Source organism: Phoca vitulina, unplaced genomic scaffold, assembly GCF_004348235.1.
Source record: "Phoca vitulina isolate PV1807 unplaced genomic scaffold, GSC_HSeal_1.0 scaffold45, whole genome shotgun sequence".
In the NCBI taxonomy this organism is placed as follows: Eukaryota; Metazoa; Chordata; class Mammalia; order Carnivora; family Phocidae; genus Phoca; species Phoca vitulina.
The window spans coordinates 3,811,625-3,839,119 of NW_022589748.1; the positions used below are offsets into that span (position 1 = coordinate 3,811,625).

General features: G+C 46.9%; 1 protein-coding gene across 6 annotated transcripts in view; it reads left to right on the forward strand.

Moving 5' to 3' along the window:
* GTF2I (general transcription factor IIi) overlaps nucleotides 1-19,298 on the forward strand; it is a 106,855-nt gene extending 87,557 nt beyond the window's left edge. For all 6 annotated transcript variants that reach the window (XM_032431166.1, XM_032431169.1, XM_032431167.1 and 3 more), the window contains 15 exons: nucleotides 955-1,138; nucleotides 1,791-1,849; nucleotides 2,222-2,296; nucleotides 8,667-8,768; nucleotides 9,491-9,556; nucleotides 9,902-10,085; nucleotides 11,201-11,259; nucleotides 11,667-11,747; nucleotides 12,192-12,275; nucleotides 12,849-13,032; nucleotides 14,217-14,245; nucleotides 16,025-16,066; nucleotides 16,840-16,881; nucleotides 17,369-17,444; nucleotides 18,155-19,298. In XM_032431166.1, coding sequence (XP_032287057.1) covers nucleotides 955-1,138; nucleotides 1,791-1,849; nucleotides 2,222-2,296; nucleotides 8,667-8,768; nucleotides 9,491-9,556; nucleotides 9,902-10,085; nucleotides 11,201-11,259; nucleotides 11,667-11,747; nucleotides 12,192-12,275; nucleotides 12,849-13,032; nucleotides 14,217-14,245; nucleotides 16,025-16,066; nucleotides 16,840-16,881; nucleotides 17,369-17,427 — 1,250 coding nt within the window. In that variant the 3' untranslated portion in view covers nucleotides 17,428-17,444; nucleotides 18,155-19,298. The remainder of the gene's footprint in view (nucleotides 1-954; nucleotides 1,139-1,790; nucleotides 1,850-2,221; nucleotides 2,297-8,666; nucleotides 8,769-9,490; nucleotides 9,557-9,901; nucleotides 10,086-11,200; nucleotides 11,260-11,666; nucleotides 11,748-12,191; nucleotides 12,276-12,848; nucleotides 13,033-14,216; nucleotides 14,246-16,024; nucleotides 16,067-16,839; nucleotides 16,882-17,368; nucleotides 17,445-18,154) is intronic.
* Nucleotides 19,299-27,495: the final 8,197 nt, after the last annotated feature.

Consider the following 27,495-nt stretch of genomic DNA (forward strand, 5'->3'; position numbering starts at 1 on the left):
GGAAGGAAAGTCCCAGAAACTGGGTTTTCATTTATTTCTGCTACTAAATTCGCTACCTAACCTGAGCAAGTTACTTTATTTCTCTCAGATTAGATTTTCTGGTATGTCCAAATGGGAGAGGAAGGGAGGAGTTGGGGGAAGGCCCAGTCCCACTGTCTGCACTTCAAATCTGGCTAACACCGCACGTACAGCAAATAGGTTTCATCATTTGTTTCAACGTAGATTTGTTGACAGCGGTTTCCTGGAGCGCTGTCTTGAGGAGGATTCTGAGGAGATTGATTCAGCAAGAGTGTTTCAGTTGATTGGGTGTGTCTGTCATGGAGAAGGAAGTAAGGAGTGGGAGCGATAGCAGTACCCCCGGGGCCTTCCCATCCATCATTATTAAAAGGTGTTAATGTTTTGTGTCCCGGATCGGGAATCTTCCATCTCTGCCTCTGCTCTCTCTAACTTGATAAGTTCCGCATAGGTGCACCATATGCAGTTTGTATCTGTCAACAGCAGACTTGTCTCTGTCAGTGTGCCGTGGCCCATAGTTCATTTCTGCCCAGAGCACAGAGATCATTTTGACTAATAATGGAACTATCCTTTTGATTTGTTGAAGTGTTAAAATGTCCTTTTTTCAAAATACTTATTTTTTAGGCCCATTCTTCAGTTTTGCACAATATACTATGCAAAATGCTTCCAATAATTGAGTGGGAGACTCCCCTTAAAAAAAAATACTGAGTGGAGATTGCTAGATGGTAGGGCGTCTTTGCATAACACATTTGAGAATGCCCGGATGTTAGCGCGACTTACTGTGGTGATCCTTTTGCAGTTTGTACAAATACCAAATCATTATGCCTGAAACTAATGTAATGTTTTTATGTTAGCTATACCTTGATAAAATGAAAAATTTTTAAAAAAGAATGTCCATAACATTTTACCTTCCATACGTTATGTTCTCTTAACTTGCAGCTCAAGCTCTTGGACTCACAGAGGCAGTAAAAGTTCCATACCCCGTGTTTGAATCAAACCCCGAGTTCCTTTATGTAGAAGGCTTGCCAGAAGGAATTCCCTTCCGCAGCCCTACCTGGTTTGGAATCCCACGACTTGAAAGGATTGTCCGTGGGAGTAATAAAATCAAGTTTGTTGTTAAAAAGTAAGTTCAGTTTTGCCCATATGGTCATTTTTGGAATCAGAACAGTAAAGTTCTATTTCCATTTGAAGTTTTTCCTAGCTGCGGGCGACGGCTAAGGCTTTGTCGTCTGGGTTGGAACGCGCAGCTCTGAGCTGCAGCCCTGGCCCGGGCCCCTGCCTTGGCTTATCCTTGAAGCCGTGTAGATTTTCTTCTTCCGTACAAGGAGAAGGGGGACACCTGCCTCGCCGGGGTGGTGTTCGGCTTGGTCACAGACACTGTGCCGACTCTTAGCTTTCCTTAGTAATTGAATGGAGGATGAAGACGCGGATTTGTATCTGCTCCGGTGTTCCTGAGGCACTCGTGGGCAGCTGAGTTTCCGTGCTTGTGTGTCTTACTTATACGTCTGCAGGATTTCCACACTTGCGGAAATTAGTGTCCGTTAATTTTCATTTCACGGAAAAAGTCATTTACTCTTCACAAAATCACGTAGCAGATCATGGTGGGAGGGAAAAGTGAGGGTTGTTTTTGTCCATAATGACAGAATGTACTGTCACATTACAGAATGATGGCCTTTATAAAAAAAAAAAAAAAGTCACTGGTCGTGATAATGTTTACTAGCTGTGAAGACCAGTAGTATGCTGGCTATTCTAATATTTCTTGGTTTTCTCTCTAGACCTGAACTAGTTATTTCCTACCTGCCTCCTGGAATGGCTAGTAAAATAAACACTAAAGGTAAGAGATCATACATACTCTGTTATATACTTCCGTGCAGTAAAACATTCTTTATTGACATTACCTAAGTCACACTGAATCATGCGCTAGCGTCTCTTGGGGGCTTTCAGTTTGTTTCTTTGCTTTTTATGTAATGGACTCCCCCCTCCCCTTTAAAAACATTTCATTGAAAATTTCCTGCTTGTCATCCTCCTTCATTCGTGTTTCCACAGTTTTGTGGAGACTCAGGTAGAGGATTACATTACCAGTTTACTTCTTCAGGTTTCTTTGCAAAGATCCAAACTATATGAATTTTAATAATCTGCTTTTATAAAGCATCCCCTTCTGGTCCCCCCCCCAATATGCAAAAGTGATCATGTGCTTACTTTATAGCCTTGCAGTCGCCCAAAAGACCACGGAGCCCTGGGAGTAATTCAAAAGTTCCTGAAATTGAGGTCACTGTGGAAGGTAAGGCCACTCTGGGGCAGGTTTCTGATGATTCTCCAGTTCACTAAGTATATCCATTAATTCTTCAGTTTACTGTTTGTTTTTATGCAAATGAATTTTTACAAAACCGGGCTTGCCCATGAAGAGAGCTACCTGTGATAAAGCTAAATTTCTGAATCGTTCTGATTGAAATTTTCACAATAGTCTACTATTGTAATAGTTCCTAGAGCACATTGTAATCTTGCAAGAAGATCAAATGCTTTTATTGCCTGCAATAAAGTAAGGTTGCAGAGAGGAACATGTGGGATTCTTTTCTCTCCTTTTCTCCTTTTTTTTGAGTGGGGGGCACAGAGGGAGAGAGAGAATCCCAAGCAGGCTCCATGCCCAGTGTAGGGCTTGAACTCAGAACGCTGAGATCAAGATTTGGACGCTTGACCAACTGAGTCACCCAGGCGTGTGCGCGCGTGCACGCACACACACCACACACACACACACACACACACACACACCACACCCCACACACCCCAGGCCCCTCCTTCCCCCGCCTTTTGGGCGTTGGTGAGGGAGGGAGAGAGAATCTGAGAATCTTAAGCAGACCATACCCAGTGCAGATCCGATGTGGAGCCTGATCCCACAACTCTGAAAATAGGCTTACTCTTCATCTCAGGGTCGTGAGTTCAAGTCCCATGTTGGGTGTGGAGCCTACTTAAAAAAATAAGTATAAGTAAACTCTTAGTTATCAACTAGATGTTAGGAAAATAGAGAAACGAAGGGTTCATGTAATATGTTAATGTGATTGGGTCTATAGAAGTAAGGTTACCAGGTAGAAATTAGAATTGTATTCTGTTGTAAACAACTGGTTTTACAAAGAGGGAGATGCCTGTTTTTCTACATAAAAGAAATTCTGAAGGTAAGTTACCCTTTAGTAGCTCAAAAATTATGAGACTGCCTCTGGGTTTCCTCTTGTCCTTTCTTTCATGGATACAAGAAGACCAACTGAGCTCCAGGTTCAGATGTACATAGAAGGCAAGACATAGGGGAGATGGAGTACCAGACCTGCCTGGACCCATTGTCTGCAGAAGCAGGAAGCATTCTAGAATTCCCTAGCAGATTGATTCTCAGGTCTCTTGGCTGGGCGGGGAGAATTTAAAACAAAATAATGCACAGGCTCTGGTGCTGACATGTTTGGGTTTTTAAGTCTGGGCTCCATCATTCGTCATTTAGGCAGATTACTGAAAGTCTCTTCTTCAGTTAGTACATCTGTAAAACGGTAATAAGAATGGTACTTAACTCATATGCTGTTTTTTAAATTGAGATATACTTCACATAAATTTCACCATTTTATTTTTTTTAATTCACTGCTTAAAATACACAATTCAGTATATTCATAAGGTTGTGCAACCGTCAGACCAGTCGAACTCCAGAACCTTTTCATCACCCAGGAAAAAGCCCCCATACATATAGCAGTTGCTCCCCATCTCCCCTTCCCTGCAGCCCCTGGGAACCACTCATATACTTTTTTGTCTCTGGATAAGCCTATTTTCTACATTTCATGTAAGTGGACGGACAGTGGGTGATCCTTTGTGACTGGCTTCTTTCACTTGGCGGAATGTTTTCCAGGTTCATCTGGCTTGTAGCTTGTCCCAGTACTGCAGTCCTTCCCCTCTGTCCACTTTTTAAGATTTGTGGTTAAATATATATAACAAAGATTGACCCTTCTAATGGTCTACATTTTTTAAATGTACAGTTCTGTGCATTAAGTGCGTTCACATTGTTATGCAACTGTCACGACCATCACCACCATCCGTCTCTTGAACATTGTCCTCTTCCCCTGTCAAAACTGCCCGGTCAACACTGAATCCCCTTCATTTAAGTAACTGCTACACCTTTCTCCACCACAGCTCCGTGTTCGACAGCAGCGCACCAAGTGTTTGAGTTTCTCCACATACTTGCCACCACTTTTTATTTTCTGTTTCTTATTTTTTAAAGATTTAATTTATTTGAGAGAGCAAGCAAGCGAGCATGAGCAGGGGGAGCGGGAGGGGCAAAGAGAGAGGGAGAAGCAGATGCCCCGATCATGCTGGGGCTCGATCTCAGGACCCCGAGATCATGACCTGAGCCAAAGACGCTTAACCGCCTGAGCCACCCAGGCACCCCTTCTGTTTCTTATTTTTTAGATAATATCCATCCTAATAGGTGTCCATTTCTTTTTCTTGGTGCCTAATACCACATTGGTTTATGTACCACATACTGTTTATCCATGTACCACATTTTGTTTATCCATTTATCAGATGGACATTGGGGATGTTTCTGGTTTGGGGTATTAAGAATAATGTTATGGGGCGCCTGGGTGGCTCAGTTGTTAAGCGTCTGCCTTCGGCTCAGGTCATGATCCCAGGGTTCTGGGATCGAGCCCCGCATCGGGCTCCCTGCTTGGCAGGAAGCCTGCTTCTCCCTCTCCCACTCCCCCTCCTTGTGTTCCCTCTCTCGCTGTCTTTCTCTGTCAAATAAATAAATAAAATCTTAAAAAAAAAAAAAAAGAATGTTACTATGAGCATTCACATAGAAGTTTTTGTATAGGGGCGCCTGGGGGGCTCAGTCAGTAAGCGTCTGCCTTCAGCTCAGGCCATGATCCCAGGGTCCTGGGATCGAGCCCCGCGTCGGGCTCCCTGCTCGGCAGGAAGCCTGCTTCCCCCTCTCCCTCTCCCACTCCCCTGCTTGTGTTCCCTCTCTCTATGTCAAAATAAATAAATAAATAAAATCTTTATTTCTTTCAATTTAGAAACAATGGGCATTTTTTTATAAGATTTTAATTATTTGTCAGAGAGAGAGAGACACACACATAAGCGGGTGAGCGGCAGGCAGAGGGAGAAGCAGGCTCCCCGCTGAGCAGGGAGCCTGATGTGGGGCTCGATCCCAGGACCCCGGAATCATGACCAGAGCCGAAGGGGGAGCCACCCAGGCACCCCATAAATAAAAAATCTTTAAAAAAAAAAAAGATTTGGGGCGCCTGGGTGGCTCAGTCGTTAAGCGTCTGCCTTCGGCTCAGGTCATGATCCCAGGGTCCTGGGATTGGGCTCCGTGCTCGGCGGGAAGCCTGCTTCTCCCTCTCCCACTCCCCCTGCTTGTGTTCCCACTCTCGCTGTGTCTCTGTCAAATAAATAAATAAAAAATCTTTAAAAAAAAATAAATAAAAAAGTTTTTGTATGGACATAAGTTTTTAATCTCCATTTATTTTTTGAGGGTTTGATTATTAAATACAAATAAATATTATCTAGAATGCTCTCGTGTAAATGCTGATACTTTTCTTGCTTTGCAGTAGAATCAGCAAGGGAGACAAGATAGGAATGGGATGCTCTTTAGGTTGGGTAATAAACCCATTTATTATACATACCAGCTTAGAAACCCATTGTTTCGGGACACGTGGGTGGTTCATTTGGTTAAGCATCTGCCTTCGGCTCTGGTCATGATCCCGGGGTCCTGGGATCGAGCCCCACATCAGGCTCCCTGCTCAGCGGGGAGCCTGCTTCTCCCTCTGCCTGCCGCTCACCCGCTTATGTGTGTGTGTCTCTCTCTCTCTCTGACAAATAATTAAAATCTTAAAAAAAAATGCCCATTGTTTCTAAATTGAAAGAAATACTATCCAAGTATTAGACCCTCACTTCGCACACTATACTTCTGGTTTCTAATTCAAAAGGAGAGGACTAAGGTCGGTGATGGCTTGGTGATAAAATGGTTTTGACCTTCAGATTAACAGAGAATAGGTTTATATTACGTTCCCCATGCCATAGAGGTCCTTGTCCCACGATAACTTTCTGTTGCTTCACCAAGTCTATAAAGGACTCTGAATTTAAGTAATATTTGTTAAAATACCATAAAGTAGTCATTAGTATTTTAAGGTGATGTATGTAGTAAAAGCTGTGTCCATGTCCAGGAACTTTTTGGCAATTTAGTGGTGGGGGGAGGTATTTTGCTTGCACCGTACTAATACTCTGTTTTAAATTATACGTCATGCTTGTTTGGAATTGTTTTACTTTAAAAAATAAATGTATATAATTTATACACAGTAAAATGTACCCATTGCGGTTGTAGGGTTTGAGTTTTGGAAAATGTTGGTGCCACCACTTTAGTCAATTTTTGAAACATCTCTATCACCCTGCCCTGCTCCCCGCAGGCCACAGTAGCCGGGCCCACGGGCAACCCCAGTCTGCTTTTTTTTTTTTTTTTTAAGTTTTATTTATTTATTTGACAGGCAGAGATAGCGAGAGTGGGAACACAAGCAGGGGGAGTGGGAGAGGGAGAAGCAGACTTCCTGCCAAGCAGGGAGCCTGACGGGGGGCTGGATCCCAGGACCCTAGGATCGTGACCTGAGCTGAAGGCAGATGCCCAATGACCGAGCCACCCAGTGCTCTCCACCCCTCACCCGGTCTGCTTTTTCGTCACCACGGAATGCTTTTGCCTGTTCTGGAATTTCATATAAATGGAATCCTACTGGCTCTACTCTTTATGGCTTGCTTCTTTTTCTCAGCATAATGCTTTTTGATTTAACACTCGTGGCATATTTCAGTATCCCCTTTTTATTGTGGAGTATTCCTCCATGGTGTGGCTTCACCACATTTTGTTTATACATTTGTCAGTGGACATTTGGGTTTGTTTCCAGCCTTGTCTAAAAACGATCCTGCGAACATTTGTGTACAAAGTGCAGCATATGTTCTCCTCTTGAGGTATTTAGAAGCACAGTCGTGGAGCTGTTCACGTTCTGCGAGACTGCCGAACAGTCTTCCGAAGTGGTTTTGTCATTTTACACTCCTGCCAGCAGTGGATGCCTTCCAGTTGCCACCCATCCTCCCCGTCCTCGGCATTTGTCATTGTTTTAAATTTAGCTTTTCCAGTGGGTGTGTGGTGCTATTTCACTTAACTGTAAACCTGAATGCTGCTTTATTAATGTAGACTAAGAACTAGATATTTCAGTCAAGTCCATTCTGTCTGCTGCTCCCAAGTTCCTTCCCGTCTCACCCTGTTATCGAAGGCTTGCCTCATGAGTACGGAGCCTAAGCAGAGGTGTGAGCTGGCTTAGTAACCCTGTGCAGGGCTCTGGTGACGGGCTGGACTGATTGCTGTTCCCGATTATACCCGCCAGCTAGCCCAGGCTGCTAGTTTGCTTTCCTCACTATGCCATCTTAAGAAAGGTGTTGTTTTATTCAGGAGTTTTGAAATAATTAAAGAGTAGAATGTTGGTTCTTGACATTTATTTCATTTGTTTAAGATTTTATGTATTTGTTTTAGAGAAAGAGCACGCACGCGCTTGAGTGGGGGGAGGTGCAGAGGGAGGAGGACAAGCCGACCCCGTGCTGAGCACGAGCCAGATGCAGGGCTCTGTCCTAGGACCCTGAGATCATGACCTGAGCCGAAATCAAGATCAGACGCTTAACCGACTGAGCCACCCAGGCGCCCTGAAAGCCCAGAGTCTACAGATACTCTGCAAATTGGGAAATTCGGCGTTGGAAGATGTATCTTTAGAGTGTTGGTTATTTTCTAAAGAAATCTGAGGAACCTTAATTTCTTTCTTTTTCCCATTATTTTGGCTCTTTTGTTCTTAAAGATTGCTGGCTGGCTTCAGATTTAAATAAACTCACTATTTAAGCATTAGGTGACCTACATAAAGAAGAGTCAGGTCCTGGTTTTATAAGAATAACTTAAACTAGGGTGCCTGGGTGGCTCAGTTGGTTAAGCGACTGCCTTCAGCTCAGGTCATGATCCTGGAGTCCCAGGATCGAGTCCCGCATCGGGCTCCCTGCTCGGCAGGGAGTCTGCTTCTCCCTCTGACCCTCCCCCCTCTCATGCTTTCTCTCTCTCAAATAAATAAATAAAATCTTTAAAAAAAAAAAAAAAAAAAGAATAACTTAAACTAATAGTCCTTTTCATTCAATGGAAGAACAACCAGTTTCCTATAACACTGTTTCTCATTTGTACTAAGAATTCAAAGGAAGGATGTGTCCAGAGTCAGCTAGAGAATCCAAAGGAAGGCTTCAGAGTGGGGATAGTATCTGAAGTTGGATTATGTTCATGGGTTGAAAGAAAAACGCATAAGCAAACGTAGCTACCCCAAAATTAGATGGCTCCAAAAGGGTGCGTTGAAGCATTAAGTGAGTTGAAAATTTGTCAGATCTTCCAGAAAGCTAATTCTGTTTGGGATGAAAATGGCCGAAGGTAGGGACGGAAGTAGAAAAATGGATGGAGGCTGTAGCAGGGGCCTCGGTGCCCATTTGCATTGGTAGTGCTTATGTACTGTTTGAACTTAACGTGGTTTTCCAGGGGCATCACAAGCAGTGCTTAAACATGATGAGGTGCATGTATTGATTATGATTTTTTCCTTTTAATTCTTCTTTAGGCCCTAATAACAGCAACCCTCAAACCTCCGCGGTTAGAACCCCTACCCAGACTAATGGTTCTAATGTTCCCTTCAAGCCTCGAGGGAGAGAGTTTTCCTTTGGTAAATATGAATTCTTTTTTTCTTAATTTCATCATTTTAAATAAAAGGAACCAATACACTTTATTTTTCTAGGTGAATTGTTTTTTATTTGGTAAGTTGGTATATATGAGCTATTAAAGGTACTATAATGGCTACTTAACCCCTCGGTGCCTCAGTTTCTGGATTTGTAAAGTGGGGATAATACTACTTCCTGCCTCGTGGGGTTATGATGAGGATTGCAAGTACTAAGTTAAAGGGTAGAACCATACCTGGCACATAGAACGTGCTGTCATTTTTTGGGAGGTTTCTTGGTTTTCGTTTGTTTTTTATTTTTAGCCTCTGTCATTTGTTGCCAGTGTATTAGTAATACAGTGAAACCGTTTAATAATGTAGGATTAGAGTAGTTGCCAAGACATGACTGTGCTAAAAACCTGTGTATTTTTTTTGTACTTCTCTCTCTTTTTTTTTTTTTAAGATTTTATTTATTTATTTGAGAGAGAGAGAATGAGAGGGAGGAGGGTCAGAGGGAGAAGCAGACTCCCCACTGAGCAGGGAGCCTGATGTGGGACTCGATCCCGGGACTCCAGGATCATGACCTGAGCCAAAGGCAGTCACTTAACCAACTGAGCCACCCAGGCGCCCTTTTTTGTACTTCTTAAAGATGCACAATAAAATAAGAAACTGCTGGGCATAGATGTATTTTGCGAAGTATTGCTACTAACTGTCTTGTGTTTCACTTGCAGAGGCCTGGAATGCCAAAATCACGGACCTAAAACAGAAAGTTGAGAATCTTTTCAATGAAAAATGCGGTAAGTTTATTTTGAAATATTAGTGCTAAAATGTGTGGTAGCCTTTTTCACGTAGTCTAAGAATGTGTGCAGAATAAAATGTGCAGCGTTGAAATGTTACCGTCATGGGAAGTGCATGTGTTTTGCGAGCATGGATGCCATCATTTCTCCCACTTTTCTGAGCACTGCAGAATTGAACACGTTTTTCTAAAATTGAAAGTAATAAGATTTTTCAAAAATATATATATAATTTTAGTAGCTGCAAAATGTAATTTAGAAAGGATTTTTTTTCTTTTTTTACAAAGGTTGAGTTTTGAAAAGTGACGAACATGAGAAAGAATAGAAACGTCTGTGTGTGTTTTACAGGCGAAGCCCTTGGCCTGAAGCAAGCTGTGAAAGTACCGTTTGCATTATTTGAATCTTTCCCAGAAGACTTCTATGTGGAGGGCCTGCCCGAGGGCGTGCCGTTCCGGCGGCCGTCCACCTTTGGCATTCCAAGGCTGGAGAAGATACTCAGAAACAAGGCCAAGATTAAGTTCATCATTAAAAAGTAAGGGCAGTAAGCTGAAAGGAGGCTCGCCGAGCGGCGGCAGTGCTCTGACGCGGGCAGATTGGTGCTTGGGTTCACCTTTGTATCAAGACCTCATTAGCTCTAGGAGGCAGAAAAGAAGGCTCTTTAAGCTACTTTTGTAGATCTGTTAAGTGTTTCGTAACTGGTTATCAGAGGGAAGGAGGGCTGTAGCTTGTCTGAGGGATGACAGCTTGATTTTGTTCAGTGTACCACACTGTCTTACTGTGAAGTGGTTGCTGCTGCTGGGGTCTAAGCAGTTGTTCAGTTTTGTAAAGCCCTGTGATTTCTCCAGCTTACAGAATATTTTTTCTTTCTTTCTTTAAGTTTATTTATTTTTTTTAGTAATCTCTACACCCACTGTGGGACTTGAACTCATGACCTCGAGATCAAGAGTCGGATGCTCTTCCAACTGAGCCCACCAGGCGTCCCCAGAATATTTTAAATTTCTGTTGGCTTTGGAGGTCTATGAATTAGGCCAACACAATTGAAGTGGATGGGAATAATCAGAAGTTAAAAATATATGTTGATGTTCAAGAATTATTTGAACTTAATGGAAGTGAATTTTAGGTGTCATTTATTAACGCTTGCTTCTGAGTCACAGCGGTATTGTCAGGTGCTCAAGCTGACGCTGCCGACCACATCGGCCACCTTCTGTACTGGCCGGGGCTGCAGAGGGCTGCAGGGGGCTGGCAGCAGGTAGCTAAGGCCTCTGCTTCTGCGTCTTCCTAGAGAAAGACTTGCACTTAAGTTTTCACGAGCTTGTCCTGTTTCCATGCTGCCCGCGTACAGCGTGTTCCCTGTTTCCATTCTCAAGTCTAGCACTGGATCCTTCCAGGATATATGGTGGAAACCATGGGAAAGAGAAACTAATTGAAGCTAGACGGACCTGGGTTGGTGTTGTGATCATGATTAGGATTGGGGTTTTTGTATATGTTTCTTTAGACGAGGGACATGTTCTTTCTGTTCTTCCATTACTAAGAATTGAATGTATATGTACAGAAAGTAAATGGTTCTTTTAAATCTTTGTTTAATTTTAACGTTTTACTATGGGATTATTAGCACACAATGTTTTTTTCTCCCTTCCTGTTTTTCAGGCCTGAAATGTTTGAGACCGCAATTAAGGAGAGCACCTCCTCCTCGAAGAGCCCTCCGAGTGAGTGTCCTTGTTATAGAACGTGTGCTGTGGGAAACTTACGTTGCAGCAGTAATTTTAAAGGAATTGTTGAAAGAACAGCTACTGAGTTAAAACCAAGAACGCTCATTAAAGATTGTGGTTTTGACTGATTTACAATTTTGAGTTTATTTAATAAATGAGAATCTTTGTATGTCTGCTGCTGTACTGAGCACAGTGAGAAAGAGAAAAGAGTGTGGGGCGGGGGTGGGGGGGTGGGGAGCAGTCTTTCAGGAAGCTTAATTCCCCCAGAATGACAAAGTATACCATCAGATGGACCAACCCTTACACAGAATTGGGTTAAATACGTAGTCTGAATTTTAAGCGCATCAATAGAGCTGGTTTAATTACATTTTGTGTGTGTTCTAATCTGAAGTTTCCATTTTAAGGAAAAATAAATTCATCGCCCAACGTTAATACTACTGCATCAGGTGTTGAAGATCTTAACATCATTCAGGTGACGATTCCAGGTACGATTTCTCTGCCTTTCTCTCGCTTGTGGGGTTTTCCGTGTTCGGATTTTCACTCGACTGACTGGGGTTCCCGGGACTCGCTCTGTGCCATGCTGTGCCCCTGTCCGCCCTGCAGAGAGCGCTCACCAAACACATGACCTCGTCGGTTCCTTCCCAGAAAGCTCTAGGCAGTTACCAGACGCAGAGTGAGCTAGTACCTAGTGCCTTGTTGAGGAAATCTGTACAAAAGAGCCGGCGGAGCTCCTTGTAATGGGCACAGAGGCATCGCGTTTTCAGTTTGTTGTTAGAGTCAAATCACTTGGTTAAGTCATTTCAATCTTGATTAGTGTAAAATACTTAAATCTTCCCAAGACATGAAGCGAGTTCACTCAGAGCACCTAAAAATTGACCTGGAATTAAAATTGCATTATTTAGCTATGACCGTCCTCTTGCCTTTTCTAGATGACGATAACGAAAGGCTGTCAAAAGTTGAAAAAGCGAGACAGCTCAGAGAGCAAGTGAATGACCTCTTCAGTCGGAAATTTGGTGAGTTTCGCATTTGCATAGTGCTGTTGCAATAAGCTAGGACATTTCCTTCCAGTGAGAGCTGAATGGTAGATTATGCTCGGATAGCTGTTGTCTTCTGTATAAAATGAAATGAAGTTGAAATGCAGGTGTTCAGGGCGCCTGGGTGGCTCAGTCGTTAAGCGTCTGCCTTCGGCTCAGGTCATGAACCCAGGGTCCTGGGATCGAGCCCCGCATCGGGCTCCCTGCTCGGCGGGAAGCCTGCTTCTCCCTCTCCCACTCCCCCTGCTTGTGTTCCCTCTCTCGCTGTGTCTCTGTCAAATAAATTAAAATCTTAAAAAAAAAAAAAGAAAAAGAAATGCAGGTGTTCGGGTTTCTCTAAAGTTTTTTCCTAAGGAAACCTTAGCTGTGTTAAACTCTCGATGATGGTCGCCATCAAAGCGAGTAGAACTGAGGTTCGGAGGTAAGGTTGTTTGACGTGTACGTTGACTATCATTAACTGCGGGGACTGTCCTTAATGTTGCTCGTGTGCTTTCTAACCACTTCGGAGATGATAGGTTGACCTGTGCTTTTATGCTGTTTGTCTTGTCCTAGGTGAAGCTATTGGTATGGGTTTCCCTGTGAAAGTTCCCTACAGGAAAATCACAATTAACCCTGGCTGTGTGGTGGTTGACGGCATGCCCCCCGGAGTGTCATTCAAAGCCCCCAGTTACCTGGAAATCAGCTCCATGAGGAGGATCTTAGATTCTGCTGAGTTCATTAAATTCACTGTCATTAGGTAAGTGAGCCTTCCCAGCTTGTTCGTAAGAATGACTCTGTCCATCATGAGGCTAAGTCATCTTCCAGAATGTAGTCCTAGGTAATAATAGAATCAAATTTTCCGTATAACACATAAAATACTTGAGTTCTTCTACTGTGAGATTCTCTTCTCCCTGAGCTGACTCTTAATTCTCCTGTTTTTAAGGCAAGGGCTTAGTGAACCTTTGCCCATGGACCAGACCCAGCCTGTTGCCTGTTTTTATAAAGCCTTATTAAAACACAGTTACATACAGTTGGCAGTACATAGCGTCTACTGCAGCTTTCAGCTTACAGGGGTGAAACGGGGCAGTTGGGACAGAGACAGTATGATCTGCAAAGCCGAAAATATTTACTGGCTGACCCACTACAGAAAACAGTTGGCCAGCCTGTGTCTTAGGAACGTCATCCCAGGCTCAAGTCAGACAGGGATCTGATCCCAAGTCAGGTCATTCTGTCTCCTTGTCTGTGCCATAAAAGTGTAGTTGTCACCTTTGAGAATGGGCTCCTTATCCACAGAGCAGGAATGATGATTATACCTACACTCTAACAGCATCGTGAGATCACATTAATACGTGTTCGTCCAGTAGGTGTTCCGCAGACGTCCTCTTTTCCATCTACCTAAGCAAGAGTCCATGTCATCTTCACCCTTTCCAGCTCCCCAAAACTTTGCCATCACTAAATCTTCCCAGTCGGTTCATTGTTAAATTCCCACTGTTTCTAGTACCAATCACTTAGGACTGGCTCTTGGAAATAGCCCATGTGGTAACCTCCCAAGGCTTTGTCATCCGCTTATCTTCTCCCAGTACCCTTTCCCTAAAAATCCCATTTTTGTCCCACTTAACCCGTGTCCATGGTCCATGCTCTTCCCCAGGGGTCTGGATAAAAGCTTGCTTCCATTAGATTATGTCACTGAAATTACTGTATTCTTTTTTTCTTGGTTTCTGTTGTTTTCACCATCTTTAGTGTGGCCTTATCTAATGATGGTGTGTAGTAGTTATATGTCTATCTATTCAAAGATTAAAAAGTGTAAGATTGAAACGTAGTTGGGTAACATTGCTCATTCTAACATGTAAGTGACTTGAGTTAAATATTAGTTAAACTGAATATACATGTAAATTTTGTAGAACAAAAATAAACTGTTACATAATTTGTTTCTCCCTTTAGACCATTTCCAGGACTTGTGATTAATAACCGTGAGTAAATTTCATGAAGTCTTTTCCTTTCTTCTTTTCTGGGGTGGGAGAGACTGTGTGCATGTGCCTTTGCTCACAGAATGTAGTGTTTTACCCCCCCTCCCGCAGTAACCTGGCAGAGCTGGTGGTGTAGCCTCAGGGTCAAGGCACCAGGCACTTTTCTACGTGTAAAATGGGGTTCGTTGCTTAGCCTTTTAAATCTCAGTTTATTCGTTCATAAAATGGTGATATTAGTGCCCATTTTGAGAGTCTTCGAGCAGTTTAAATAACTCCTTTGGTGTCAAACATCTTAAACAGGGATTAGTGAGTTCCTGCCTGTGTTTGTAAATAAAGTATTATTAGAACATTTCCTGGCCTCTTTGCTTATGGCAGAGTTGGGAAGCTGCAAGAGACCGTTGTGACCTGCAGAGACTGAGATATGCACTAACTAGCTCTTTATGAAAAAGTTTGTTGACCCCTAACGTAGAGCCGTACTTTATGTGCTCAAGAAGTACGATCTGAATTTGATAATATTACTGCAGTTCCTTTACTATTATTGTGTAATTGCTGTGCTGAAACAAGTAGGTCTTTTAATGTGATGTCGCTTGCTTCTGTTAATATTTAAGCCAGTATCTGGCACAGGTTGGGCTCTCAAATATTGTTGCACGAACAAATGTATGTGGTTTTCCAATTCCCTGATGTTCGTAACATTTAAAACTGCATTTTTAGCAAATACTATACATACGTGTCTTACGTTCTATTAACTTTATTAAAGTTTTTCACAAGTGAGAATTCTCTTTCCCCAATACCGTTAGAGCTTCAGTCTCTTTTCCAGTTGGTATTACTAATCTAACTCTAAAACCCATCTACAGGCACTCACTGTAGATGCCCCCTGCCCTCCTGTCCTGCTTCACGCTGTTGGCCCTGTTTGGGCCTTCACTCTTCAGGGTCATAGATTTTGTTCTCTCTCTTCTGCCTCCCAAGTTTTGGGTTTCACTTTATCATAAAATGTATTCATTTGGTTGTACCCCTAAACCATGAGTTCTTTTTTTATAGGTTCTATTTTTAATATATTCTCTTTCTTGGCCAAATAGGTTAGTATCCAGTAGTGTCAGTGATGAAAGAGGACATAGGCCCTGCTTCATAGATCTTTAATCCTCTTTCTGACATTCTACTTAAATCACACCAGGGAACTTGGTCATTTAAAGAAATCCAATGATGGTTTTTTCCTTCAGATTTTTTTTTTTTTTTATTAATCCCAGTGCATCTGTCTTCTGTGTAATTTTTAGTTTCAAAGAGTATTGTATTTTAAGCATTCCTGTCCCCTTCCCTTACGTTTAAAATTAAGTTCAGTTTTGTTCTCATCCTTGTGCAGTAGTGTTTAGTAGAACTTTCCGGTAATTACTATGAATTAGTTATTCTGACGGGACATACCAGAGCTCTTAATACATGTTCCCTTCTTGTCATAAGGAAAATAGTGCCGGGGCACCTGGGTGGCTCAGTCGTTTGAGTGTCTGCCTTTGGCTCGGGTCATGATCCCGGGGTCCTGGGATCGAGCCCCGCGTCGGGCTCCCTGCTCAGTGGGGAGTCTGCTTCTCCCTCTCCCTCTGCCTGCCTCTCTGCCTACTTGTGCTATCTCTCTGTCAAATAAATAAATAAAATCTTTAAAAAAAAAAGGAAAATAGTGCCTGTTACGGCAAGGTTGAAGCATCCAAATAGAGAATGTATGTAAAAATGCTTTTCCATTGTAACCGCATATCATTAAATTATTGTTTAAATCATTCTGCTTTTTTTTTTCAGAGTTGGTTGATCAGAGTGAGTCAGAAGGCCCAGTGATACAAGGTAAATTCAGCAGGGTCAAACAGAAATATTCCTACTTTTGCGATACAGTGGATCACATAAAATTGTGGGGCCTCACTTGTTTACATATGCTAATAACTTCAGGGAAAGTCATTTACACAGTCAGACTGCGTGTTCTTGGCTCCTGTGTTCAGAGGCCTGTGTAAGCTCAAGCTCTGGGTCCTGACTGAGAACTGTGGGCCACATGCCATTTGATCCCACGGTCCCGCTCAGGCAGAAAGGAGGTCAGGAACTAGGAGGCCGATGTTGTAGAGTGTAATTTTTTAGTGACAAGCGTGTCTTTCTAACTTTACCCCTTTATGCCATTCATATCTAATGCTTGTTATCAGCCCAGTTTTGTCAGGGGGAAATTGTGACTTTTAACATTCCTTAGAAACCAGCGTTGAGGCCTGCTACTGTGATCCGCTTGAAAGCAACGAAAAGCTTTTATTCTGTCAAAAAGGTATCCACAGGAAGGCGGGGAAAGACCTAAAAAGGAACTTCTTTCTTTCACGTTAGGGCTTTGTTAATTTAGATTGTTATTTAAGACTTGGTTTGCGTAAGGTAACTGAACACATGCCCAAAAAGGAGATTTGGGGGAGTCTGGTTGAGTCGTCATGTTTAATCCCAAGACGCTATGGTTGCCGTTGCATCTGGGACTTGTGCTTTGTGTACATTGTCTGGAGGGCTTTCTCCTTGCTTCCTCTAGGTCCTTTAAGTAAGTGAGAGAGACTTTAGAACAGTATTAGAGTAAATCTTCATGTGTTTCTCTTCAGAATCAGCTGAGCCCAGCCAGTTGGAGGTTCCTGCGACAGAAGGTAAAAAGGGTTATTTGTCCAGCTGCCAAACACCGAAGTTCCTTAAGAATGTGCTCAGGACAAAGGATTGATTGTGGTTTTCGCACTACCTCCTAGAACCCTGCGGTTGTGTTTTCTTTTTTCTTTTGTCTCGGGGTGAATTGGATCTGTCGTTTACGTCCAGAAACGTCGTGTTAGCGATGACTTGTGGTTCTTTTGCTCCGTTTTCTCCAAATGACTCTTAATGAATCCTGAACAAGTGCAGTGACTACTTTCTAACCTAGATTTTTGAATAGATAAGCAATAAGGTGTTTGTTACTTTGAAAACTTGAGTAACACAATTTAGAACTGATTGCTAGAGGAACGTTGTCTCTGAAAATGTTACCTTTAGTATCTTACGATTCCTATTAAATTATTTTAGTACATAGTTTGGTAGGAGTGGGTTTATAATTATACAGATTTGCATTCATAGTGCAATTTACCAGTTCCCTTTTGTTTTTCTTGGTAGAAATAAAGGAGACTGATGGAAACTCTCAGATCAAGCAAGAACCAGACCCTACGTGGTAGACCTCTTCCCTCCTAGGGTAAATCAGCTTCTGTGTCCGGGATGCCATCTAATGTTCGTCTGAACTCGCCTGTGTGTTCAGGAGCTAGTGTGTCTTCCCTGCTTCAGCCATAAATGGTGCCCCGCACCTTTGGGTCATAGGAGGTCAAGTGTAAGCCCTACTGGATGGTTTGAGTTAGAGGATCAAGCAGAGAGATTTTCCTTAGATCAATATTTGTGAGTCATAGATGTAAAAACACTTTTGCGCTAAAAGGAAGATGTTTTGTTTCTAATCTGTAGGGCAAATCTCACCCCCTCCATTGGAATACACTCTGAATCCATATCACTACACTGACAAAAGCAGCATTTGCGGAGTCTGGCTGAGATGCACAATCCATTGTGCATCTTGCCTAATTAACTTACAACCTTGAACTTGGCCAGGTTGTTAACAGGAGAGGCAGCTCTACACCAGGAGTCTGCTGCTTCCTGCTTTGGGGCCGTCGAACCTCGCTAAGCCCGAGCTGTTGAATAGTTGATGATGGTTATAGGGTCTAGCTTCATAGTAGTTGCTCTGATCTGTACCCGACAGTGCACTTTTTTAAAAAGACCTTTTTTTTTGGTCTGGGAATTTGCCATATAATGTCAGTTTGTGGACTTAAGTGTTGATTGAGTTTTGCTGTTTGCCAGTGTTAAATTCCTGTAACCGGAATAACCTGGTTTCTTGCTTGTTTGTTTTCTCTCCTATTTTAGCTTAAAGTATCAGTGGGTGAGAAGAGCTTTTCGGACCTGTTACTGCCCCAAGCCGTGTAATATACTTGTATAACAGAAATACCTTCTATACAAACCTTTTTTTCTACTTTTAGATAGAAATGTCTACTTTTTCAGCAGTTCTGTGAATTGAATTAAAGAGCAGAGTGACTGTAGATTTGGAATGGCTGGTTTACTTTGGAATGTATTATAAGGATTTTACAGCAATGCTGGAAAAATGACAGGGAAAATGACAGGGATGAATCTCATCAGATTTTTTACGTATCAACAGAGCCTTCAGCTATGGTGTTTATTTTCCAATCAAGCGAAGATCTCTCCTACTGGAACATCTCAGCTCCTGCAGTGAAGAAACACCTGTGATATAGTTCAGTCCTTTTAGTTTTTCTATTTGAAAAATCATTTAAATGATCCTTTTGTTCACGGCTCTCTTTGACGACTGAGTGGACAGTTAGTATCTGTATATTTGACTAAACCTTTTCCTAAGCTGTCTATCATGGTTCATATGTTTTTTATCATAATTAAAACACCACCGTCTGGATCACCTAACAAGCCAGTGAGGTTAGCATGTCGGCGTGTGGCCTAGAGACGAAGTACAGGAACCTCTTCTACTGAGATTTGGCACCTGGATCAAAGGCGTGACGCACCAGAAGTGTAAGGTCAGGTATGAGCGCTTGGGCCAGCCCAGGGACAGACGCTGAAGCCTCGCGATCATATAACCTGTTGTGGTGTGGGTTTCTCTGGAACACTTCCAGCTCGGATCAGACTGTAGGGCTTTTCAGCGCCTTCGTTATTTTAGAACTCTACTTGTAACTTTGAGGCTCCGGTGTGGGGAGTGAGGGGCCGATAAGCTAAGGACGTGCCCCCCCTGATATTCTGCGCCATTTGTGGGAGGATCTTACGTGGGTTGGATTTCACAGACAATGAGAGTTGTAAAATACCAGCTATGAGAAGCTAGAGTACGTGATGGCATAGAGTTTTCATTAGCTTTATCACAATATTCACGATGGAGAATTATATTACATGGTAGCAGAAATAGGCATTTTTATGTGTTGCTTATATTTTACCTCAAATTAAATTGTAGATATAGGGTAATAAATAAAATCCATCCATGCCTTTCACACACTAATTCATTTCTTTCGAAGGTGTTTTCATGGTTATGTCTGGGGAAGGTGGGTGGTTCGGTGGTAGGTGGAGTGCACAGTGAAGGCTAGGCGGGCACTGTTCGCGGGCTTTCTGAGACCAGTGCGCATCAGTCTGAGCTGGGGCTCGAGCCCCCGACTCCAGCAGCTGTGACATGCCAGCCGTATGCAGCTTCCCTGGGATTTGGAGGCAGGATCCCTCCCTGGAGAGAGCATGTGCATCAGCCCCTCCCACACACGAAATCACACGCGGACTACACATTTTTTTCCTGTTCTCCCAGCATAGCCTCTGCCTCTCCCCGCCCCCCCCCCACTCCCCGACCCGTGCACGCCCGGGGAAAGCAGGGCTCCCTGCTTGCTAGCCTGCCGGCCGACATCAACAGCTCAGAGCTACTCCAGCAGGTCTCGTGGTTCCTTTGAAGCCTTCTTAACAAGTGTGCACGGCCTAGCGCCCTTACCCCACTTCCCATCCCAGCCGCTTACGAAACCCTCTTCATCCACGGGCCGCTTTTAGAAGGAGTTAAGCGCTTACGTATAAGGCTGCTTTAACAAATGTGTGGTGGGATCACAGACTCAGCGAGGAGATGTGTTGTCCTGTCCACCGTGAGTATTTATGTCCAGTGTAAAAGTGCTGTACGCATACGCACAGTTTTCGTTTTCGTGTATGGCTTCCCCCCCCCTTTTTTCCTTCACATCTGCCGAGCGGATAGTTTGTGTACTCTGGACAAACAGCCCAGAACCAGTGCTACAGCCACGTCACAACTTTTGAAAGGTTTAAGGAATGCGGTCCTGGCCTGTTCCGCCTCCCCTCTTAACTCAACAAGCGTAATTTCGAGAAATGTTGACTCTAAAGCAAGGGGTGCCGCTCTCTCGTCTCCTCCTGGAGGAGCCCGCGTGTGAAACAGGTGGTTCTTACTGATTCACTGTCGTCTCCAGAACCTTCCCGCCTGTCACTCCAGGCCCCTGCAAGGGTTCTGCCTTCCCAGGTTGCCGCCCCGGCTCCCGGTGTCCCTGAGCCAGCAGTGCCCGCATAAATGGGACCACAGATAGATCGAGTGATCCTTTCAGGGAGTGAGGGGATTAAACTTGTCCACCGAGATCTTTGTCGGGTCAGTGAGGATCGAATGGAAAAACGAAACAGCGCAAATAGGTCTCGTCATGCTTAGTGTTTCTGAAATGGCCTCCTTATTCCGTGACTTCCGGTCAAAGAGAATTTTACCAGGGAGGGTAGTGATGAGGAACACAGGCTTTGTTAACCACATCCAAGCTCTGCTTCGGGACAGCTGTTAACCTTGAGAAAATTTCCATCAGAAACAGTACAAGCAAAGAAACCTGGACATCCCAGGGTTCTAGGATTCAGATCCCATCCACAGAGTCTGGCCAAGCACTGGCCCCCTCCCACCTTCCAAGCTCCCGGCCTTCAGTGGCGGGGAAAACGAGGCTCGGTTCCTGGAGCCTTTGGGAGGCAGTGCAATGGGGGGTGGGCCTGAGGGGAAGGGCCTACGCTGGAGCAGAGAGGGGGTCTGTCCTGAGAGACCTTGACCTTGCCATTTGCCTGCCCTACCTCGTCATGACCTGCTGACGCATGGCAGCTTGCCCTTTCTGGCGGGGAACACACCTGAAGTCATTGGTCCCAGCCCTCTGGCCCGTGAAGTGAGGTGTGTTTAGTGTGCTCTCACCCCAGGCCGACGTTGCTTTGAGACTTCATGGATGAGGAAGTAAAGGCCGAATCGTAATGACACCCCCCTCCCCAGTCTTCCCTGAGACAGGGACAGGACTTCAGCACGGGTCTGAAGCCTTCGGTGCAGCCACCATGGTGCTCTCCGCAGCCGGCAGCTGGCTCCCTCTCAAAGTAGGTCGGTTATTCTGAGCGTCCTTGTGTCCTCGTTTCTGCCCCACCATCACCACCACCACCGAGGACCAAAAAGGTGTGTTGGAAAGAAAAACGTGTTAGAGAGGAAGGTTGACCCCAGACCTTACCAGATTCTACTTAACACAAGCCCCAGTCTAAATAAATTCAAGTGCTTTGGTTGGTTTAACTGATGGTGGGCAGATAATTGTCACACATTGAAGGGTATCTCCTAAATGGAAGCCTCAGTTTCTGGACGTGTATGTATTTGGAAGGTATGTTCTCCCAGGGATGCCTTGGTTTCCCGATGGCGGGGACGAAGAAGGGAACAGGATTCCAGGAATTGAGAGGACCTGTAGGCTGCTTTCTTTAGCATAGCAGCTCTTCTTCTGCTTCTCCGACCTGTGGGTCCAGGAGGATGAGCACAAATGGAGCTGTTCATCCTTTTATTTAGACCCCCTAGAAGTTGCTCTCCCAGCCTTTGCAATTGGACCTTTACTCCAACATGGGTGGTTGGCTTTCTGGACTTCACCCCATGGCTGCCAGCCTTCTTAGCTCAAAGATTTGAAAGCTTGCAGCTAGTTGTAGAAATCACACATCCCTAGGGGTCTGGTGGCCTGGTGACAAGTACAGTGGGTAGACCTAGCTTGGCCACTCCAGAGGGGCTCTCACCCCGGGAACAGCGTTAAATAACAAAAGCCAAGGAGATTGGATTGGCTCATGGTTTTCCCCAGCCTCATCACTCCGATCAACAGTGGTCTTGTGTGTCCCTTACCTCCCCCTTCTGCCCCACCCCACCCCCAAGACACGCATACCTTGTGGTTTTATTTTTAAGGAAGTGTCTGTAAAGTTGAAAGCAAGTTGTGATACAATACCCATTAGTAAAGGTGTTTCCTGCCGGATTTCCTTCTCAGAAGCAAGATCAGGTGGTTGAGAAGCATTTTGCAGCATCAACTTTATGTGTGGTCTCTGGTCATCTAACATCTCAAGTTCCGGAAACCAGTAACAGCTCTTATCAAGGACCATGGCTAGGCAGTGCCTGAGGGGACCTGGTGGGGGGATGTCCCCCTTCATTTCCATAAAAACTATTGGGTAGATCCAACCAGAGGCAGAGAAAGCAGGACTGCACCCCAGAAGCTTAGATGTCACGGGCTCTAAGAAGATCTAGCTACATCCTAAAAGGATCTGTTGAGTTCAGACCAAAATTGTCCTCTCCCTTATGGTGACCAATCTAGAACCTTTTTGGAAAAATCCTTAATAAAATACAGCAGACGAGGGTGTCCAAAAATGCGGGGTCGGAGTGAGGAGCCTAGGGGGTGTGGTCATAAAAGCCACAGTGAGTGTTGGCTTGTTGGCCTTAGAAGGGACCAGTGGGCCTGGAGCTTGATGCAAGGCAGGATGCTGCAAGATGGCATGAGCAGCCGCTTCACACCTTCGTACACCCTCTGAGGTGACCGTCCCTCGATCCATGCCTGTGTGCCTTTCTGTGTCCCCTTGGAAGTGGCAGAGGTACTGAGCCCTTGACAGGTCGCAGACTCCACTGCCCCTCTGGCCGTCCTGTGTCTAGACAGATCTGTCAGTGGCAGCCCAGCCCTGGTGACTGCATCTGGGGCATGGTTTCCTTCATTACTGGAGTTAGCTTCAAGTTCAAAGATCACCACAAAATCCCCTGCGGTGGCAGCTTGCTGCTGGATTTATCCTTTGTGCTTGGTTGAGGAGCTTCAAATAGCTTTCTTTGCATGACACATCTGGGCCCAGCCAGCCAGGAAGTGTCAGCCAGGCCGTGGGTTTGGAGGGGCGGGCACAGGCCAGGCCCTGAGGGCCCCCAGGCAGCCCGCCAGGGAGGAGGCGGGCTTGCAAAATTCCACCCATCAGCCCGGCATCTGCCAGACCCGCTTGGTGTCAGGAGCTCTGCCAGATGCTGCAGTCCCTTGAGGAAAGCCCTGGGCTGCAGCCCGTGGCCTTGGTTTCTGTCCTCTGCCTGACCTTGTCAGGAAAGCCCCTGTCCCAGCCTCAGGTGACAACTCCAACCAATCGAGAGCCTGCCCCGGGCGACTGAACCTCACGCTTATCCCCGGAGCCTGGAGTGCCTGCTGTCATTCATGTGGCCCCTCCCTCGTTCAAGGCCCAGGTTCAACAGCCAGCAAGCGCCCTGACTCAGGCTGGCGGAGTGGACCTGTTCCCCCTCCGCTCTACTGGCCTCGGGCGGCCCTGTGCACAGTCTGCGGCTAGTGAGGGCCACCTGCCACGCTAAGCACTGGAGCCTCACGCGATGCAGCAGCCCACGAAATAAGTACCGTTGTCCCTGCCATCTTACAGGTGAAAACACGAAGGCTCCGTGTTACCTTGCCAAGGGGCTCCCAACTAGAAATGAAGGAGTCCGAGTCCGAAGCAGGTGTGTGTGTGTGTCCAGCAGGTGGCATGAATGTGCCCTCCCCCGGGGCGCCACCTCCTGCAGACCAAAGGCGTGGTCGGAGCCCCCACTCCCGAGGCCCCCCGCCCAGGGGAGAAGAAATTCCCAGGGGTGGGACTCTGGTGTGTCCCGAGCCCTCTCTCAAGTGCAGGCACCTGGTTCTCTTATGAGGCCTCAGGGTTCATCCCTGACCCACCCAGGGCCCATTTCTGGTCCGGTTTTCTGAGAAACGGAAGACTTGTGGCCCCTTGGGAAGCAGATCTCCAGCAACCCACATTTCTGCGTGCAGACACCTGCTTGCAGTTAAGAGCCTTGACCCCTCACGGCCAGCGTCCCCTCCCAGTGGCTCGGCTGCCTGCCAGGCAGCGGCGTCTCGGGGGGGCCCCGTCCCACCAGTGTGGGCATCAGGAGAGAACCGGTCCTGAGGGCTGGCCCCGGGCATCCTCAGGCTGCTGATCCAGACTGTTCTCACCCAAGGAGGGGCAGCAGGTGGGCTTTAAGTTACGCTTGGGAAAGAACTAACAGCCTCGTAACGATGGCTGATTTGTTCCCATCCTGGAAACCCCTGGATTCCCTCTCTTGACACAAGATCCCGGAGGGCACTGCCTGGACCTCGGGCTCCAATGTCACATCCCTCTCCACTCGCCAGCGGGGCCCAGCCCTGGGGATTTCCTGGTTGAGGAACTGGCCCGCCCAGCCCATGTGGGGAAGGCCTGGCGTTGGAGAACGTGGCATCTGGGAAGAGGTAAAGACCTGCCTCCTTCCCAGCCTGGCCCAATTTGAGAATCTCCTGCTTTGGGGGTGTTGGTGTAGGCCAACTCCTTCCTCGTGAATCCCCAGTCCTGTTCATCATGCACTCACATGATGAAGGGCAGAGCAGGGGAGCCCAGTGGTTGGGAGCATGGGCCTGGGGTCCGGACTGCCTGGGTTCAAATCCCAGCTCTTCCCTTACAACCGATTTACGGCTCTGTGCCTCAGTTTTTGCGTCTGTAGAGTGGGGGGAAATAACAGCACCTATCTGACAGCTTCCTCGTGATGAAAGGGTGTTGGTAAATACAAAGCGCTCCGACCCCGGCTGAGGCCCTCCAGCCAGCCGTCAGGGGGCAGTGGGGGGCACTCTGAGCTGTGGTGGTAATACGCAGCTGACCGGGCCCCCGGGATACCGACTTCCTCCTCATTATGATCTGATAATCACCAAACTGTACATTTTTCTGCAATTTTTTGTATATTTCACAATAAAAGTCTTAAAACTTTTTAAAAGTTTGAATCTTGGGGGCGCCTGGGTGGCTCAGTCGTTAAGCGTCTGCCTTCGGCTCAGGTCGTGATCCCAGGGTCCTGGGATCGAGCCCCGCATCGGGCTCCCTGCTCGGTGGGAGGCCTGCTTCTCCCTCTCCCACTCCCCCCTGCTTGTGTTCCCTCTCTCGCTGTGTCTCTGTCAAATAAATAAATAAAATCTTTAAAAAAAAAAAAAGTTTAAATCTCCCCCCGCCCCCTCCCCAAAAAACAACCCTTGTATCCGTTTATTATCTCATTCCTTCAATTTGCTCATTCCCTTTTTTTTTGTTTTAATCCTTTGGTCACTTGCTTGTCTCCCCCGTGCATTCCAGTCAGGCCTGCCGCAGCCTCACAAAGGCTTTGAGCCTGCCAAGCGACAAGGGGACTTGGCTGTGGATGCTCCTGGCTGCGGGGGCCGCGGGAGGAGGTCCGGGGAGGCCACAGGAGGGAAGTGGCAAGGTGGTGTCTGCACGACTCGGCTCGCCGCCCGGGCCCCGGAACCTATTATGCAAGAGTGGAAAGGCCACGGGAGGAAGGGAGGGAAGTGCCACTGGCCGCGGGCCCCGCTGACTTCCCCGGCCCTTGTCCTCACTGCGCCCAGGTGAGCCAGACTGGGGGCCGCGCGTGCGGGGACCTCAGGGCAGCACCGCGTGGGAACGGGGACGAGGGGAAGCGCTTGCAGTGAGCCAAGGGCGCTGTGCTACCGGGCGCTGCCATCCATCCATGACCCCAGCCTATTCCTCATGTGGCAATTGTCATCCAGGCATGACGTACCCACAGCAAAGGGCCACGCGCGAGCCCGCGTGCCGGGGCTGGGCGGGTTATCGGAGAGTGAGCACGCTTGCAGAACCAGCAGCCTGATCAGGAAGGGGCAGCCCAGCTACCACCTCCTGCTCCCTAACGGCCACCGCTGTCCCCACCCTGGAGGTCACCCTGCCTTCCAACAGTGGAGCCTGGCGAGGGGAGTTTTTCAGCTTGGTCTACACGGCGTCCTGCCAAAGGTGTGCTCTGCTGTCTGCCTTCTGTCCCTCCACCTGTGTCTAGAAGGTTCCCCCGTGTTGTGTGCGGCAGCTCCTCGTTGCTGAGCACCGTATCCTCCTGTGCAGGAAGGTTCTGTTTCTTTTTTTAAGATTTATTTATTTGTGAGAGAGGGGGAGGGAGGAGAGGGAGGGGCAGAGGGAGAAGCAGGCTCCCCGCCGAGCAGGGAGCCCGATGCGGGGCTCGATCCCAGGCCCCTGGGATCATGACCTGAGCCGAAGGCAGACGCTTAACCGCCCAGGCCACCCAGGCGCCCCTTGGGAAGATTCTAGATACATAATGGAGATGACCAGAGAAGGGCCTTGCAAGGCTGGCCACACCCAGGCCAGTGACCTCCTAGTGACCACAGGGGATGTGCCGAGCAAATCTCTCAGCGAAGAGGACGTGGCCCCTGCCCTTCTTAGTAGACAAAACCAGGAACAACCACCAACTTGACCGGTCATGGTAACAGTCACAAAACGGCACATTTTGGCTCCCCTCTGCCAGATGCCACCTCACCCCCAGGAGTCCAGGGAGACCCGTGGCTCTCAGAGTGCTGGTGGCCTTCATGGCCTCTGGGTCTTGGAATCTGTGCATCTGGGCCACCAAGCAGCCCCGCCAACCTGAGCCTGCAGCCAGACAGGGTCAGTGGAGGCCACCTGCCCTGTGACCTTGGACCAGCTCTGTAATCTCTGAGCCTCCCAGGCACCCCCCACCCCCCGCACCGTGTGAGAGGCCCCAGCCCCTTCCCTCACCCACCAGCACACGGCTCCCTCCTCACCTCTTCACCCCACATCCCTCTCAGCAGAGCCTGTGGTCCCATTTCACTCAGGACAAAACTGAGCCCCGAGGGTCCACTTGAACACAGGTCTCACTCAGAGCCTGTCCCCACGGCCACTGGTGCTCAGTTACACACCCCTGCAGATATGCACCCCTCCCATGGAGGGCACTGGTGCGGCCACTACCCAAGTATTTAGGGAGGGCCCTCTGCAAGCCAGCCAGCAGGCTACGGCTTGGGGCCACAGCCAAGCCCTTGCTCCCATGGGGCTCACATCCTGGTAAGGAGAGACATCGTAAAAAAACCCGAAATAGGCAATATGTCCGTCATAGTAAGTGCTCTGAATCAAAACAGGGAAGGTGTGAGTGTGTGTGGGGGGGAAGTGTGAAGTTTTGCTCTTTTGTGAAGTTATCAAGAAAGGCTTCTTGGAGGAGGCGCCATCTGAGCAGAAACCTGAAGACCCTAGGGAGGGACTTACAGACAAGTGGGAGACGGACGGTCCAGGTGGCCCCGCAAGAGCAAAGACCCTGCAGTGGGAGCAGCTTGGTGTGTTCCAGGAACTGTAGAGAGGCCAGTGTGGCTGGTCCACAGGGTGCCGGAGGGAGAGGGGTGGGAATGGGCACCCCCCCGAACTGCGGGGCTCGCCGACCGTGGGGAGGACCTGGCAAGCTCTCCCATCCACATGCCTGCATGAGGCCGCCCACGTCCATGCCACAGGAGCCGAAGGAATCCCAGAAACTGAAAGAAGAAGCAGAGCCCTCCTTGCGTCCTCCCTGCCCCCTCCTGTCCCCACCCCTGCTGAGACCAAAGTGACTTCCTCTTTCCACCCCATTTAAGGCCCAGCCAGGGAGC